The 18,795-nt window shown below is 45.6% G+C and overlaps 1 protein-coding gene across 2 annotated transcripts in view; it reads left to right on the forward strand.

The window, feature by feature from the left end:
• Positions 1–18,795, forward strand: part of Scn8a (sodium voltage-gated channel alpha subunit 8) — a 174,117-nt gene that overhangs the window by 70,016 nt on the left and 85,306 nt on the right. For both annotated transcript variants that reach the window (XM_057791984.1, XM_057791983.1), the window contains exons 3-6: positions 11,124–11,241; positions 12,864–12,954; positions 13,468–13,596; positions 15,521–15,612. In XM_057791984.1, the coding sequence (XP_057647967.1) occupies positions 11,124–11,241; positions 12,864–12,954; positions 13,468–13,596; positions 15,521–15,612 (430 nt within the window). The remainder of the gene's footprint in view (positions 1–11,123; positions 11,242–12,863; positions 12,955–13,467; positions 13,597–15,520; positions 15,613–18,795) is intronic.

The raw sequence follows: 18,795 nt of genomic DNA on the forward strand, positions 1-18,795 counted from the left end.
CAGTTGTACACAGGGCCCACTGCTATGTGAATCCTAAGATTGGTTCACCTCAGCCTTGCTGTCCACTGGACCCTTTTAACAGCTAGTTTACCCTGGCTGAAAGGTATAAAGATGTTCACTATAATAAAAGTTGACCTTTGATTTATGTAATGATAATTGCCGTTTAAATGATGGCAGTATCTTGGTGATCGTGCTGATTGTTTTTTATGGAATAGTTAACTTCATTTTAGCCCTGTCCCAGTCAGGAGAGCGAGGCTGACATCTCTACACAGAGGCTTCTCTCACTTACTGTGTCTGAAGTCACACAGAAGCTGTAAGGAGTTCTTTACATACAACCTGTTTGGCAAGAGCCATTTTTGTTGACTGCCGTTCTACTATAGGGTTTCTGATTCAAGTTCTGAAGACCTATAGTCTATACGCTCTGCTGAGGCCGCAAACTTTGGTCTGTCAGATAATGTTTCAGCAAAAAATTCTTCTGGTTCTTGAGGATGGCTGTCCATCTGCTCTTCAAAACTAGGCCCTGTGCAGCCTTTGCCTCGCCTTGCTGCTGCCTCTGGACTGTCCTGCTCTTAGCTATGACAGTCATAGACAGAAGTTAGCTCTTCTTTCTCTGTGTCATTTGCCCCATCAATGATCGTGGGCAATGCTCTTCCATCTCATGAGCCCCATCTCCCCCCGCTGATCTAGCCATTCCTCATGCCATCAAGAGTTATAGTGGAGCCTTGACTCCATCCATCCTGCAGCCTCACCTTTCTCCTGGCATCCTGAGATCTCCCAAGGGTGGGTGGTGTTTTTTAAGGTCTTTTCTTAGCTGGGTTAACACTGGTGATCAATTACTTCTTTCCCCTGAATTCTCTTCTATCTCAGGTTCTTTCTCCTTCCTTCCACCCTATTCTTCCCCAAAGCTCTGGCCTTGGTCCCTGTTTTCACTTGACAGTCACACTAGGTGACCTCACCCTGTCTCAGAACCAGGCCACTCATTTTGCACCTTCAGCCTGGGTTGCTTCTGTACAACTCAGCATTATCCCAGCCAACCCTGTGGATTCCCCACAGGTGACCCAGCATGCTCACAATGGGGTTGTTCCCCCTCAAGCCTCTCACTTTTATCTCTGATAGCACCACCAATATTCCAGATATCCAAGTTCCCATGATATCTGAGGATTGCCAATATTAAAGAAATGCTGGTATTATGACACGTTTTTCCTTTGTTATTGTTTTATGTGAACAAGCATTTTACCTGCATGTATGTCTGTGTACCATGTGTATGTTTGATGCCTGTAAAGGCCAGAAGAGGAATTCAGACAGTCGTGAGTGTCGCATGGGTGCTGGGAGCTGAATCTAGGCCTTCGGGAAGCAAGTCCTCTAAACCATCATGCTGTCACTCCAGCCCCGTGCATGTTTTCAAAGTTAGGAAAGAGAATCTAGCTTTAAAACATTAGCCTTCTTATTCTAGTAACTCACTCTCTCACTCAGCCAGCATGTGGAAGAGCCAGGGTTCCATTCTGCAGTCTGGGAACTTGCTGTGCACAGCAGAGAGCACCATACTCTGCACCCTATCAGGTGTGTGCTGCAGAAAGAGGTCTTGTTGGGGTTTCTTTTATCATTTGCAGATTTGCTGTCATTTCACTTTAGAAATTTAATGTATTGGCATTTTTTTAGTCGTTTTTTTATGCCATATCTTCACCATGATATTCAAGGCATTGAAAACATAAAAAGACTTTCAAAATCTAAAGTTAATGGATTTTTAAAGGTGGGTGAGCCAAGGGTCAGAAAGGTTCCAATATCACTGAGCATCTAACAAAAGGCTGGATATAGCTATTGGTTATTTGATTTCCATTGTGTAATTTCTTCGTGTCTAGGAGATTCAGTCATAACATTCAATAAACATGTATAGCCTGTCAACCTTTCATATTATGTCCTCTGCTTGCTGAGCTGAGACAGGCATGGTAGGTGGAAGATAGGCCCCGCCCGGTGGGATGTGCATCTCGTGTTGCTGGTGCCTGAATTATAATGACAGTTTTCTAAGCTCCTGCTCTAACAGGAGTGAAGGGCATATTGTGAGGATGCGCTGAAGAGAGAGCAATTTTGTCTCAGATGGTTGGACAGGGCTGCCTTCAGAAAGGAAGTGTTATGGGAACTAGATCTCTAAGTATAAAATGGTTTTTAGTAAGTCACCTGGAAGAGGAGAGGAGAGAGTAGTCAGATATCAGGGGCTGTATACTGAGGCTGAGAGATGGAACAGAAAGGCTGAGTTGTTTAAAATAGTGGATTTAGTTGTGACTACAGCATAGAATGTGTTCTGAGGAGTCTTCTCCCTTGTCAGAGTTCCCCAGGTTGGGAATACCTTCTGGCACCATTTGAGCCAGTGCAGCCTTTCAGAGGCTTCTGGGGTTTCTGTACTCCAGGTCTAGCAGTACACAGTACTCTAATGACCGGAACCCAGGTATAGATTCTTGGTGCCATGGATGGTGAAAAGCACTCACAGCAGCAGGGTGTCTTGTGAGTGCTGATCCTGTGCCAGCCTGAAGTAAGTATCCAGGATCCTGAGAGCCAACCAGCAGCAGTGCTGGCCTGGAATCCAGGTCTTGGGAGTCACAGGCTCAGTCATTCTCCTCTGTTGCTTTAGGAGAGGAAGGTGAGAGCCTTTCTAGATTGTGGTTATTCTTTACAGAACATGCTTCATTTTGCTGTGTTCTTCAACATCTGCAATCCTTATACCTTAAGAGGAGAAACTTCCATTGCAGGAGGTCAGGAAGTGTGGCCAGGGAGAAGGCCCTGGGGAGCAGTGTTATGCTGGCTTAGCCATGCAGCAGGTACACGGTGCTGCTCTTCTGTCAGGTGGCTCTCTGTGACAGGAAGAGTGACAGTGGATAGCCACAGGCAGATGTGGTATTCACATTGAGTTCCCCCGGCCAACCCCTGAGAACCATAAGCACCTGTGCTCTCAGGTATGCGCGGCTTTTGTGAGCAGTAAGGGGATTAATTAGATAAGAGTCCTTCACTGGAATAAGGGATAGATCAGATGACCCATCATGGCAAGAAGAGCCCTGCTTGGAACCAGCAAATCTGGGTCCTAGAAACTCTCCTCGATTCCTGCCCCCTCACTCTGTGACCGTAGTTTAGGCAGATCATCTGGAATTGGTGTCACCAAGTTTGTTTGTTTTGTTTATGAAACAGGGTCTCTCTGTGACTTCCGACTGCCCTGAAGCTGTGGTGTAGACCAGGCTCAGCTCACCACCTCCTTTTGATTTGGTCCAGAGTCCCAGACCATGGAATGGAGTCCCCTATATTCATGAAACCTTGGTACAAAATCCTTATAAGCATACCCAACAATGCGTTTCTATGGTGATTCTAAGTTCAGTCAAGTTGACAGAGAAGATTAACCATCACAATGTCATCTGCTGTTAACTTAATACTTGGACATATAAGCTTAATCGAAATAATAACATTATATCCCTCTCTGAGGTCTCATTTTCATCTCATAATGTACGATGTATTTATTCCCTCTCTGTATGTCTCCATAGGCTTTAACAGTCTCAACACTGTTCAAAGGTCCAAAGTCTCAGCTGAGACTCAAGACAAGCTCTTAACTGTGAGCTTCTACTAAGTGAAACAGATTATCCAATGACAGAGAGTTTGGAATGGAAGGATGGCTGCATAACAGAAAGACTGGACCAAAGCTCAGCAAGCCACCAAACCTGCAGTTCCCTGTTCAGCATCACCTGGGCTCCAATGGCATCAGGCCTGTCCTTTGTTGTGCCCATAACACACATAGCTTAGGGGGAGGGGTGCCCAAATCCACTCTATTGCGGCAGCTGTCCTAAGTAGATTTGCCACATTTTGAGGTCTTCCTTGCAATTTAGGCTTTACCTTCTCAACTTCATGCAGTGATGTCTCAGGGTCTCCTGGCAGGAAGTCCAGCCCTACCATACTTTGCCTGGCCTCAGTGATGCCCCTCATGCCTACAAAACCAGTACCATCTGGACAGTAGCACCAGGTTCTATGGTTGACTTGCAATGTAGCCTTATAAATTGCAGTTGCTATGTACCCTGGTGGGTACAGCTGCCTTTGCCTACCTTCAAGGCTGACCATGGGCAGGCATTTCTCCAGGTGGCTGTTCTCAAACTGGGAAACTCCTTGGTGGTGTTGAGAATTGAGGCTTCCATCCTCATCTAGAATAGGCCTTCTGTCCTCAGTTAAATATTTCTGGGAAAACCTCTGCAGACACACCAGAGGTGTATTTCCACGGTGATTCTAAACCCAGTCAAGTTGATAGCAATGGCTGCCACATCAGGGCTGAGAGAATATGGGACATATAACAGATTTAGCAGGTAAGAGCGTATGGCTGTAGAAACTAGTCCAAAGCCAGGCTGTTCTGGCCTCAGACCCAGGTTCTAGAGACAGCCACCATTTGTGCAGCTGCAGCTAAAGGATCTGTTTCCAGCTACCTTCTTATAGGTTAGATAGGGGGCCTAGAGCCCGGAGGCTATTAGATGCTTGCTGGTTACCTGTGTAATGGCAGCCTGCTCAGGAGGCAGAGAATGTGACCACGCAGGGAGTCACTCTCCTGAGCCGTGTGTCACATGGCTGACCTGGGACTACTGAATGACCAGTTCCTTAAGACATTTTCTGTTCTGTGTTGTTCTCTACTTATCCATATAGCATCTTTTTTATTATTTCTTTTGTTGTTTTCATTTATACTTTTTAGATGGTTTAGAAACTGTTCTAGTTTGGAGTGTAGGGCTGAGAACATGCTAATAAGTGGACCATACTGCATTGCTGTGAAGCTGTGTCTGTTGTATTGTGTTTCTACTATGCTGTCATTTGTTTGGTATGCTTATGAATGTGCTTGTACCTGGTTGTGCAAAATGACTCTTTCCCTAATTGTAGGCCCCAAACAAAAGACCTTGCACCCTGAGTTAGCAGCGGCCATACTCCTAACTCACGTGCTCCAAACCCCACATTGCTAATTAGAAATGAAAAGCCTGTGCTTTTTAGAAGGCTGATTTTATGCCAACGTGACACATTTATTAATACTCCATGCCATAATTTGTTAAGAACTGTTCCACTGCTCTTAATGGGCTTTGTGCTCAGATGCACTCGCTGGCTGTTGTTAGAAACGGATATTTCCCCTTGGGCAGTAAACCACAGTCCAATTTCAATTTCCTTTTAACTCATTTACTTCACAAAGATCTAATTTAAGACAGATTGAGTAAAATAGCCTGGACTTTATGGGCACCAAGTGATCATTGCTTAAAAGTATTCTCATCCAAGATTAGCACTCGCTCCTTCCCCAGGTGGGTTTTGAAGGGTCGGTTTGAAGCCGTCTTGAACAAGGTATACATCGCATTTTCTGGATCTTACCATTGAGCAGTGAAAATGTTAAAATAAAGAACCATGTCAATGCTTTAGATTTTCAGTTATGGGACTGGCTGCAGTGGTGCAGGCCTTTAATCCCAGCACTCTGGAGGCAGAGGTAGGTGGATCTCTGAGTTCAAAGTCAGCCTGGTCCACAGAGTGAGTTCAAGGACAGCCAAGGCTACATAGTCAGACCCTGCCTCGGAAAACAAAAACAAATTCAACTATATTTTTATCACAGGATTTTCCGTCACACCTGTTCATGTTACTCATTGTCTTGGCATTGTGACAAATGCCTGAGGATAGCAACTTCAAGGAAGAAAGACGCATTTTGACTTCTGATTTCCGTGGGTCCAGTTCATGGTCAGCTCGCTCCATCTTTCAAGCCTGTGATGAAACAGTGTCCTGACAGAAGGGCATGAGAGAAGAAAGCTGTTTGCTTCATGGCACCAGGGCACCAGCAGCAGGGAGGGAGGGGCCAGGAACAAAATACACGCAGCCAGAGCGGTCCCTCTCATTCCGCCCATTCTAACCCTACCTTGCTTCCCAGTCTCCACCACCTCCCAGTAATGCTGCAGGATTATAGCTGTGACAATGGATTCATCCAGGCACTAGATTAGAGCCCTTATGATCCAGCCTCATCCTAAAAGCCACACCTCTGATCACTGCTGGCACTAGGACCAAGCCTTTAGTCTATAAGAAGTGTCTCATATCCAGACCATAATGCTATCCCGTATCCCTCCCATACCCAGTGTTCTCTGATGAGCAGATGTAAAAGTAGAGGAGACAACACAATGCACGAAGGCAGGGTGTGTAGGGCTCTGCCCCCAGGAGGCTGCCCCTGCCCCTGCCCCTGCCCCTCGCTGCTGTGGTTTCCATGCAGTGTCACGCAGCCTCATCCCTGGTCCTGATAGACTAACATGAGAGGGCAGAAAAAGTCCCAAGAGTTCTTCCAGATGGAATGTGGGAGAATAGATGGTAGGTTTTCTCTTCAGAAGTGTGGCTGGCTGCTTTTTGCACGTCATAGGAGTGTCTTGTGAAATGTCTAAACTATCGCATCATAGATAATAAGGCTGGAAAGGTTGTTGCCACATCCAACCAGCAGGCTTCTCCCATTTTCTAAATGCTCTTCATCTGACCACACAGCTAGGGATGGAAGTTGGAGACAGCCCCAAGTGTTTCAGGACAAGCGCCGAGGGATGATCTGCTTGCTCCCTGGTGGGACAGTCTCTGAACTCTTGCACAGACTCATTTAGCCACTGCTGGAGCTGGGAGTTAGCAATGTCTGTTTTTAAAAAGTTCTCAATGACACCAGTGCAGCCAATCCAGTCTTCAGGGCCAGATCAGTGCCGCCATCCAGCTTGTGTGGCCCGCTAGCTAAGTACAGTTTGCCTATTCCCAAGTAGCTGGATTGTGAAAACTATGAGTTTTGTGTGACCATGAAGTTCTGCAGGATACAGCCATTCCTGTGTGTTTAGATGTTGCCAGTGGCAGTCACCATTGTGACAGAGAGGGCAGTCCACAGTACTTAGCACCTATGTGAGCACTGCTCATTTCCTGTAACATGGGGGCCTGCTCATTGGGGTTTCCGTCCTGCCCAGTTCCCACAGCCAGTAAGCCCCCAAAGAAAATCACACAGTGGTCTCCATAAGATTATAAACTGATTGGCCCATTAGCTCAGGCTTTGTATTAGCTATTATAGCTTATATTAACCCATTATTCTTATCTCTGTTAGCCACATGGCTCAGTAGCTTTTTCAGCAGGGCAAGTCACATCCTGCTTCTTCAGTGGTCTGGGCAGGACTGGGGAGGAATGGGCTTCTTCCTTCCCAGCACTCTCCTGTTCTCATTGCTCCACTTTTACTTCCTGTCTGGTTGTCCCACCTATACTTCCTGCCTGGCCAATCAGCGTTTATTTAAAACATGATTGACAGAATACAGACAATTCTCCCGCACCAGTTTCCTGTGTGTGCACTTACAGAGAAAGCCTGCCAGCACCACTCATTTCCTGTGTCTCACACTTACGAGTCCTGCAAGCACCAGTGTGCACTCGGAAATTCCTAAGCTTTGAGTTATGTTGGTCCAGATGCCCTCTTGCTTTATCCAGAAGGCATGCTTAAGAAACACTACATGCAAATTATCAGTAAATCTCGTTATTTTAATGATAAAGCAAATTATAGAGCAACTCACTACTGAAAGTGTCGAGGATGTGCACTTGTTTCAGGAGTTGGGTGTAAAAACTCTTTCCAAGTAGAGAAAAGACTTTTATACCTGGTAGGGTTTGAGGGTTTAGAATGGTAATGTTAAACTATCTTATTCTGTGTGCAATATTGTCTCTACATTATGAGAGTTATACTTCATGAATGAACTGTAACTGGTAAAGTCTCTATTTGCAAACCATTTATTTTTTAGGTTCCATAAAAGCACCTGGTTTTCCTCAGGCTCCTCAGTTTTCTGATTCATTACCAGAACTCTGGCTAGCTTTTTATTAACAAACAGATAGCATTTATTGAGCCCCTTCTGTGTACAATAGGAAGCACCTCCCATGTGACCAACCCGAGAGACAAGGACATGAAGAGTAAAGAGAGTAGGGTTTTCTTTTTTTCTAAAGTCTTGTTGGTTGTCAGTTAAGGTGGGCAGGCAATTTAGTACAGGCTTTAAGTGAGTGGGGGCAAGAATGAGCTTTAGGCCTGGCGCATGGACCAGTCGTTTTTTTCTCCCCACTATTCTTAGCTACTTTATATGGTATACCCAGGAGCTCAAATTTCCCGTTTACCAGAGAATCCATCCCCCATGTCAACTTCATTCTGTCATGTAGTCATGAAATTACCACCCCATCTGGCACAGTAGAGGCTGTAAAAAGGCCCTGAGCTTGGCATAATGTACTGCTCATTGCCATGTGACCTTTATGGGTGGTGTCCCTCTCCTGAGCTTTTGTAAGATGCATACAGGTTAAGAATTCCTTCTTTACCAATACTTTATGGGAATATTAGGAGGCTGGATGAGGAGGTTATTTGAAAAGCCTGGCATTTCATAGAGAGTTGCTATAGAAACACAGAGGGGTTACAAGTACTTCAGAAAGAGAGATTGTTGTGGCCCATTTATTTCTTTGGGAAGCCAAGAAATGGAAGAACCAAATCTCTGCCCTTGACCTGTTTTAAGCTAACCCCAGATATTCCAGTTCTGCTTGCTTTAGGATTGGGCTTTTTCTGGGGATCACAACAGAACCTTTGTGTCCTGCGTAGGGAGAGGGCCAGTGCAGTGCTGCATCAGATATGGGGTGGGGCACGTTGGCTCTTCTAAACCAACAGAGCTGCTCGCCAAAGTTGCTTTGCAGGTGGAGAGGCTGTGGTGCTCTGGCAGATGAAGAGAATATAAAATAAAGGCAAAAAAAGGAACTTAAAATGTAACCTGCCAGGGGCTGGAGAGATGGCTCAGCGGTTAAGAGTATTCATTGCCTGCTCTTCCAAAGGTCCTGAGTTCAATTCCCAGCAACCACATGGTGGCTCACAACCATCTATAATGAGGTCTGGCTCTTCTGGCCTGCAGGCATACGTGTAGGCAGAATATTGTATATATAATAAATAAAAAAATAATATAAAAGATGTAACCTGCCAACACCTGCTCATTGGGAGTGTGTGGACTGAGCGCTGTATTGGAACCACACAAGAAGCATGAGCTTGGTCCCTGCCTCCAAGAGGTTCAAACTGGGCTTTGAGAAGAGCAAGTAGAGGAAGGGGGTAGGAGAGAAAGACAGGCAGATGCTGACTGAGGGTCCCAAATGGTACACATTAGATTAAACTCCTGTCAGTGGCTTTGTCATGAGAGGACATTAGATTTTATTGGAGCATTTTCTGTCTCTACTGAGGTCAGTGTGTGTGTCCCCTTGCATTAACAGACCATGTCACAATACTTGGTTTTTTGTTTTTTTGTTTTGTTTTTTTTTTTTTTTTTTTTTTGGTTAAGCTGTCTTTGTACTTCTCGGCTGCATCTCATGTGGTCAGATACTCAGTCCTTCACGGGATGATAGGTTTGGTGGCTAGTATTTTTGCTGAGGCCTTTTGTGTCCATTTTATAAATCCTGTGATCTATAGTATTCTCTTCCTGTCATTACCCAGTTCTGTATAAAGTAACCTTACAGAATGAGTTGGGAATTATTCCCCTCTCTTCTGTTTTTTTGGAAGAGTTTGTGCTAATTCTTTAGACATTTGGTAGAATTCATTAGTGAAGCCATCTGGTCCCTGGGCTTTTCTTTGTGGGGTTCATTTTTAATGCTTGGTGCAGAAGAGTATTTATAGTGCAGTCTCGCTGGAGGGAAAGACTGTTTAAGGATAGATCTGTATGCTAATACTTATAAAGAAAAATTCTGCAAGGATATTTTAAAAACTGGCACTAAAAATTACCATTGGGGTCATAGAATGGAACTTAATCTTACATTTTTTTTATGTATTTTTTTTTGTTTGTTTTTGTCTTTTGGGTTTTGTTTGGTTGGTTTAGTTTGAGACAAGGTTTCTCTGAGAAATAGTCCTGGCTGTCCTAGAACTCACTCTGTAGACCAGGCTGGTCTCCAACTCACTGCTATCTGCCTGCCAGGTGCTGGGATTAAAGGTGTGTACCACCACCACCTGGCGTATCTTATGTTTTTAAAATCTAGGTATCTATCATTCTAAATAAAGACAATTTTTTAAAAAAGCGACATAAAAGTGACTTACATTTGGCTCTTTGCTGTGTGTCTCCAGCTCCACAGACGGCTGTCCTCTATGGACATAGAACTGCTTGTCAGCACCCTGAAGACAGTACAGTTGTGCACAGTCATGCCTGCTCTGCCGTTCCCTTTTCTGGCTACCCTCACCTTCTTCATCTCCTCAGTCAGTTTCTTTCCGTCCCTGTTTTCCTCTCTGAGCACATCCTGGCTCCCACAGACAGTCTGAGGGGAGCTCCTTTGTCCTGCTCTCACATTTTTGTTTTGAACATTGCACCTAGCCGCCATCATGATCACAAGTTCACATGTGCCCCTCCATAAAGCATAGTTCTGGTCAGTTTTGTGCCCTCTCCCACCCACCAGCTTAGCCCCGGGTGGCTGGGCAATGTGAACCCAAGTTAAGTGTTGCTATAGCCTGTTCTGAGGCATGGGCTAGTTTGACTCGATAGGAGGATTCATGCTGGGAAATACAAGTGAATGATTTTGGCAAGGCTAATGTCAGAAGCTCCTAGAAGCCAGACCGAGAAGACCTGGTGAGAAAACACTGGATGAAGTTCTCACCGTCCTTGTTTCCTTCAGTTTCGCCCAGGTTTCCTAACAGGATGGCTCTGACCATTTCCTTTACAGCCGTCTCCCTAACAGTCCTACCTTCTGTGTGTCAGGCTCGGCAGAGTTGACTTCTTGTGTTTCATGCTGATTGTCTTCCTGGTTGGAATTTGAGCTCCTCAGACAGGACTGTCTTGTTCACCAGTGGCTCTTAAACACCTCCAACATTGCCTGACACATGGTCGGTCGGTGCTGAGTTGTAATTCCTGGAGAAAGTCAGCCCTCAGTGAGTGAATATACTGTCTGGAGCTGGCACAGAAAGGTCAGAATTCTCCAACTGTAAACCTGCTAGTATTGTGGCCTCTATGTGTGACCTGGCCTGAGGGCTGGGTGCTGGCGTGGGGGGAGGGGCAGAAGCTATTTTACTGCTCTGAGAGAATTTATTTCTTACCTAGAAAAATGTTTTGTTGATGACTAATACTCATATTGTAATGACTTCTCCTTTTCTTTCTCCACAGACCTTTGTAGTATTAAACAGAGGGAAAACTCTCTTCAGATTTAGTGCCACGCCTGCCTTGTACATTTTAAGCCCTTTTAACCTGATAAGAAGAATAGCTATTAAAATTTTGATACATTCATATCCTTTTCTGCACCAGGAGTGAGTGCTGTGGGCCTTGGACATCTTCCAGGGTGTGACGACCGACTGTATTGTGTACTGCTCTACCAGCATTGCGGCTGACTGCTGCCACCGTAGCCCAAGGGTTAGGAATAAAGTCCTGCTGGATCCCCAGCTGAGCTTCTACAGATTCATTTTTTTAAAGATATTACTGGAGTCTAGAATTTTTTTACTGTCACTATGGGGGCTAATTAAAATGTTAACCTTATACTGAAGTTTTGGCTTTTTAGTAATTTTATTCCATGATAATTCAGCTTGTTAATGTGTTAATATCTGATACAAGGATGTTTTTGAAAACTACATCTTGAATTACAATAGCTGAATGAATGCCATAGAATTTCTTTTTTCTTCTTGAGCAAGGAGCTTACAAAGTATCTGGTATTTCTCAGATGAAATCAACTCCTTGGCACAGAGGTTTAGATACAGACTGGATAAGCAGGAATTTTTTCTGGGATTTGCCTTCCCCTTAAGTGGGAAAGTGACAGCCTTTATATCCTATTAATATAGAACATATGACACATGACAAATGAGCTGGTGGGTTTAGCGTCTTGGCACAGTGACTAAACTTGAGCGTGATTGGCACTTCACTGAACAGCACTTAGTGCCGTGCATCCAAGAGTACTGCATCACGGTGCAACTCAGTGGTTCAGGTCAGTGAGCTACTACTGCGTGGAACTTGGTTCTGGAATATATGGTACCACAGTTGTGAGGTTGTAAGGTTACAAGAAATAGATAATTTACAATTAGACGGTGTCCCTTTCAGAACCAGAGATGGGATGTGTCTTCCTCTCCTGACCCTAAAGGATATGTTATTTTCCCCACCCCAAGGATACTCTAGCTATAGAGAAGAAAAACAGTCAAGCTAGAAGAAGCATTGTTTTTTAAGTTCCACTGGTAAGATAAAGATGGGAATAACATTAATAAGAGGGAGTGAGCTCACAGTGAATGAGCTCTGGCCTGATGCAGTCTGAGTAATTCCTCGCAGTAGATAAGAGCAGGAAGGGCTGAGAAAGATTCTGGATAGCAAGGGTGCCTTCACAATGATCAAACTGACTCACCCTGTTACCTGAGTCTCAGGACTACTGGGCTGCAGGTGCCCTAGGAGTCTCTACCTAACAATGCCACACTGGTTTTCAGGCAAGACACATTCAGTGCACAGTTGACTGGTCTGTTGCTCAGAAGATATCCAGCCCCTGGGAAGAGCCCAGAGGAAAGAACCATCAACTGCCTCTAGATCTTCAAATGACTAGTTATTCAGGATCACTAGCAGTACATGAATCTTGGGGGAAAGTATAGATTTACTTTCTCTGATGTCCTTGGGGTCTTTGGTGACTTCTGGGTCCTGTTCACAAAGGGTTAAGTATTTAGGGCATTGCTCCATAGTTGGCATGGGAAGTAGCAAGTTTATCCAAAAGCGGTGGGGCAGTGGCAGTCTTCTAGGGAGGGAAAGGGCTGTCTAGCCCACCTACCAGTCAGTCTTTTCCTCTCCTGTGTCTGTCCCCCTCAGCCTGTCGATTCAGATCTCATGAGACGTGGAATGAATGGGCCAGGCGGATTTGGTAGAGCCCTTAACTCTTCTCTACAGTCTTCAGCATGATCATCATGTGCACTATCCTGACCAACTGTGTGTTCATGACCTTTAGTAACCCACCTGAGTGGTCCAAGAATGTGGAGTAAGTGCTCCTTCCTTTGTTCGCTTGTTTGGCTTAAAGACTGCAAGGTATTAGGGGTGGGGCCACTTAAGATGATGTAAAATTCAGGAAATAGCCTTAGAATGAATTCTAGGTAAGCCAGACAGCTCTGGGAGGGATTGACCTTCCTCACTAGCAGGGGCTTTTGCCATCCTGTGCCCTCCTTCCTCTGGGGGGTCTCCTTGCCTGTCCCAGAGTGACCCTGCTCTGGGTGGAGCACCAGTCAGGCCCTAGTATAGCATCCCAGTTGCTTGAGGGCATGTCGGCAGCTTCCGTCAGGTGCTCTTTTCTCCCTGGCACTGTCTGTGTGGTGAAGCTACACCTCAGGCAAGTGTTACCTGAAAAGGTTTATCAAAAGTTTCTGCTTGGAATAACCTCAGCTGTCCGCACCCTTACAGGTACACATTCACAGGGATTTACACATTCGAGTCACTAGTGAAAATCATCGCAAGAGGTTTGTGCTGGGAATAACGTCAGCTGTCTGCACCCTTACAGGTACACATTCACAGGGATCTACACATTCGAGTCACTAGTGAAAATCATCGCAAGAGGTTTCTGCATAGACGGCTTCACCTTCTTACGAGACCCCTGGAACTGGTTAGACTTCAGTGTCATCATGATGGCGTAAGTTCCGTGCTTATCTTACTCTTTTCTGAATATGACTACATATGCGTGTGGGCGTGCGTGTGCATGTGTGGGTGTGTACCTGGATGCTTGCATGATGCTACAAGTGAATGTGAGTTTGTGTGCTTAGCAGAATGGAGAATCTTCTTTATTTTTTGAGAGAGAGTCTCACGTAGCACAGGTTATCCCTGAATTTACCATATAGCTGAGGCTGCCTCCAACTCCTGATCCCCCTACCTCTTCTCCCAATGCTGAGATTGCAAGCTCGTACATGACACCTGGCTGCAGAATGGGAAGTCTTGGGTAAATGCATCTTGCCCATGGGTTTTTGAGTATGGCTCTTGCTTGCCAGCTCCTCTCAGTTCTCAGACAGCAGTGCGTTCATGTGGGTAAAGGGAGGCCTCAGAGCTGGGAGGCCAGTAGGCAGTGATTCCCTGCCTTCATAGTTTATCTCCTCTTTGACACTGACCAAGGTCCTCACGCCCATCTCTAGAGGGCCTCTGTGAAGGCACAAACTATTTTGGGTATAAGCTTTTGACTGAAAACTCACTTAAGGTCTTTGATTCAAATCAAGAGCTGAAGTATCTGGGCTGGCGCATCCAGGAAAGTTTCTAAGCAGCGGCGCCAACTCTTGCCAGAGACGCCGTGGTTTTCCACGATGTGCTCACTGCGCCCGGCAGTCTGGTTTGCCAGAGATGCCGTGGTCTGCTTACACAGTGTGCTTTAGCTAGGAAAAGTTTCTGTTTGAGAAACTTAGCTGGGGATCGAACAACTAGATGGCTCTAGTATTTTTATTTCCGTGTTAAGGAAGTGTGCCATGGGCGAGGGGATCTTTGGAGTGGGACATGGGCTGTGTGTGGAAAGATGTGAGAAAGGAGGAAAACACTTGCATGTGTGTGGGCCTGAACATCAGGAGGAGACGCAGTTCCACCGCGAGGTGTGCCTGAGGTGTGTGCACCAAGTGCCTGAAACTGGAGCTGACTTTCACTTCTGTGAAGACAATCTCTACTCTCTAGACTTATAAAGCATACATTGGTGTGCTTTCAAAATCTGTGTCCTTGCCAGACACAGACCTGGTGATAAAATGGGCTTATACCTCAGTTTTTGCTCTGATCTCATGATCTAGATTTTTTTTTTTTTTGAGCTTTGCTTTTAAGTGTCATAGGCTAAAACCTCACCTGTAGACATAGTTGCAAAACATATACAACCCAATCCTGGAGAAGTCATAGATGCTGCCGTGGAGGCACTTGCCCATTGTCAACCGGGCAGTCACTCTAATGTGAATTTGTTTTTGTGAGGCTCCTGCTACAAAAAGTTGTCTCTGTTTCTTAGGAAATTATTCACAGAACTGGGTACATAAGTCTTTGCTACCTCATGGCCTTTCCTGCTTGCTAAGAAGTAAATGGGCTGACCGTAACGTCACTCTGAAATCCACACATCACACACTGTCCAAGAGCCTGAATCTCAGAATGCCCTAATCTGTCAATTCTCTAGAATATACTTTTGAATTCTTTTTGCCCCTTTTTTAAAAGATGTGTTCCTCACATGTTTATATTAAAAAAATTTTTTCAGGGAAACAAAATAAAACCATAACTTGTACATAAGACCCTCACTTGCCCCGTTCTCAAACCCTCCCCGAGTGGTTCCGTTACAAGTCACCTTTGGTTTGATTCTGCAGGTATATAACCGAGTTTATAAACCTAGGCAGTGTTTCAGCTCTGCGCACTTTCAGGGTACTGAGGGCTTTGAAAACTATTTCGGTAATCCCAGGTAAGATGGCCCGGGGTTGGTGTCAGGTGTTGGGTTAGGGCCCTGATGTGACGTATTGTACTTTTTGTTTTGTTGTGGTTTTGTTTATTTCCTTTGGTGTTTGTGTTGTGTCTGTGTTTGTCACTGTGTCTGTGTGTGACCTCCCTTACTACAGATATGTGACAGAGTTTGTGGACCTGGGCAATGTCTCAGCGCTGAGAACATTCAGAGTTCTCCGAGCTTTGAAAACTATCTCTGTCATTCCAGGTGAGCAAATGCGTGCACAAGATTGGTTTTGCCGCACCCCTAGTTTCTTCCACTCATTTTGTCCGCCACATTTGAGACTGGTATTGGTGCTTTTGATATGACCTTGCACTCTGCATGCCTTCCCTGAGCAGTGTCCTCTGGAGTGGCCCTCTGGCCCTTAGGCTTCTCTGACCATGCTTGCCAGGCATGCCGTGCTCATTCCATCCATGCTTCTGGAAAAAGCCACGCTTACAAACCCTTTCAACCATCCCAAGGAGGGCTGTAATGGAGCGAGCTGTGGCTTTGTGTAGGAATCATTTAAATCATGACCTCATAAAATTACTGTGACTTTATATCCACACTCATCCCATTGCTTGTGATCCCAGAGTTTCTGTAGCATGGTTTGCCAATCGCATGCTATTCAAAGACATGTACTTTTACTGCTACCGTACATATGCAACTGTTTAATCAACCTAACCAGTTAACTCGTCACTTCAGACTAGTTAAGGTTTAAAAGTCTTGGAGTTAGTGAGCCAAATGTTAATAGTCACTGTCGCTCATACTCCACGACTGTCCTCGTCAGTAGAGTGAGACCCAGCAGCTGTCTGCTGTGAATAGATCAGGGGTCACTCTCAAATGTAAACTGCAGCGAAAGCATGTACAGGTGCCACTGTAAAGTCAAAGGTACAATGTCAGCAAAAGCCAAGACACTTGAGGGACAAAAGGAAGCGAGAGAGTGACATGAGGAGCAGTTGAAGGGCAGTCTCTCGAAAATACTCGCCATTTGTCGTCCCTGCCTGGCTGCGCTAGCCCAGTGCTTCTAAATCTCTTGAAGGTTTGCGATCCCTTTAAGACTCAGACACCCTCACATCCCACATTCATCCGTGCACCTCAGGTTAAGATTCCATAATTTAAAATATTACAGCTGGACAACAGCCTTTCTAAGAACCAGTCTTGAAATCTAGAAGGGAAGATGTATGAAGGTTAAGACTAGTTAACCCGGCTGAGGTGAGACGTGTTGCTCTTTGGACTTTAGCTGTGGTCGGAGGTACTAAGGAACACTCCGTGTACTGACCTGTGGTCCGTCCCCTGTGGCTGATGTCAGAAATAGTTCTTTGCCCTCTATTTGACGTCACGTCAGTGACCCAGGGAGGAAAGCACAAAGGTAGAATTGTGAGAGTGTAGGTTGGGGTGTGGTTTGCCAGGAACCTCAGGGCGCTGAGCCCTTAGGCAGGCTTGTTCTCTGGTGGCTGGAATGCCATATCTCTTCTTTCATTTCCCTTCGGTCTCTTTTCTCCTCTGGCCCCTGTAAACACGATCCCATGTTTCCTGTTCATCTCCCCCAGCACACTGCAAGGCATCTGTCTCTATGTTCCTGTGATCTCAAACAGTGGAAAGCTGTGTTCTGCTTACTAACTGGGGCGGCAGATGCTGTCTCTCTCTAGCCTGGCTCAGCACTGCTGTTCTTGTCTCTTCTATAGGCTAACTTTGGAGCAGGGCATCTCTGCAGAGGAATTCTTATCAGGTTACTTATTCTCTCTACTCGTGTGTGTGTGTGTCTATAACACAGTGCCTGGTCCACAGCAGTGCTGCATAAACAAGCACTTACCACGAAAAACAGAGCAGAAAGTTTCTGTCAGGATTTAGACATTACCTCAGCAGTCTGAAGGAGATTCTCTGATTCCGATTTCTGTAAGTGCCGCAGTCGAGCTGGCTCTGGGGCGGTAACTGGGATGGAAACTGACTTTAAGGGTACAGCTAGCGACAGATCATTGTCAGCGAGTTCTAACTTGTGTGACTGCGTTCCGACCCTTTGCTTTCTTACTGTTGAATGTGAGTCAGAGAAACCAGTGGTTGGCCTATGCAGAGTTCTGAGCTTGTCTGTCATTCGCTGGAGGGCCATTGTCCTATTCCTACCTGCAAGTTATCCATGTTTCCTGCCAAGGTGGGGTTACCGTGTGTGTGTCATTGGGTCTCAGGTTGTAGAACTGGGACACAGTAGCCCTCAGTCAAAGTTAAAACCATGTATGCAACTTAAGGATTTTGCTGTCCACCTTCTCCCATCTCAGTTTGGATCTTGGACTTCCCCCAAAGCAGTCCAAATTACAGAAAGAAAGCATGGATGCAGCATCTGCTCTCTGTCACTGTGACAGAATATCTGATGACAGCAACTTAAAGAAGGAAGGGTCGTTTGTCTCACTGTGTAGAGGAGAACAGTCCATCATGGCGGGGACGGCGTGGCAACAGGAACATGAAGCCACTGGGCATACCAGGTACAGAGCCACGCTGAGGGTAGGGCTTTTCCCGCCTCGGGGAAAGCTGCTTGGACACCCTCACAGACACACTTAGAAAAGACCAAGCGCACATTCTGAGCATTCTTACTTGGTGGGTCAAGACCCAGATACAGCCTACTCGTGGCTTCTTTTTGTTTCAAAGGCTTTCTCTTTGGAGAAACAGTGCACAAACATTCTGTGCTGAAAGAGTCACTGTCTTTGGGCCAGAATTGGTGATGTTCAACTTGACATTGAGCTATTCTGTCGGGGAGTTCATCTCTTAAATTTTTGTTTGCACTTTTCATTCATGGGGAGCCTCAGCAGAAGGGGAACATCTGAAGGACTCCATCAGAGGGGACACAGGCTGTAGGACAAACGCCTCAGTCCAGAGCTCACCTCAGGAGTTCTCCTGTGTCTCCTGGAGAGGACGGCAGCCTGAGCAGAGCTGGAGCTGGGAGGCCTGTAGCTGCAGGCTCCTTTTCATTCCGTCACCCGCATCCAGTCCATCCTGTCCGCTCCAGAGCTGGGACTCTGCATTACTTTTCTCCTGGGTATTCCATTTCTCTGTTTTCATTCTTACCCGTTGAGATCAGGTAGGAAACAGAAAGTGAGTGTGGCTTTTCCTTCCTGCCCAGTTTTCACAAAGTGTTTTCTTTAAATGTATACATTGTGAGTGTGGCTGTTTTCCTGCTTAGCAACGGGATAGAAAAAGATACTTTATAAGACTATAATATTCACTGAAGGTTTCTTTCTTTCTATTTATTTATTATGTGGTCTTTTTTTTTCCCCTGACAGGGTTTCTCTGTGTAGCCCTGACATTGTGGAACCCACTCTATAGACCAGGCTGGCCTCAGATTGAAAGCTCAGCCTCCCTGCCGAGTGCTGGATTTAAAGGCATGCACCTCCATGCCCATGATCGTTTCCTTTTAAA

This window comes from Chionomys nivalis, chromosome 17 (assembly GCF_950005125.1).
Source record: "Chionomys nivalis chromosome 17, mChiNiv1.1, whole genome shotgun sequence".
NCBI lineage: Eukaryota > Metazoa > Chordata > Mammalia > Rodentia > Cricetidae > Chionomys > Chionomys nivalis.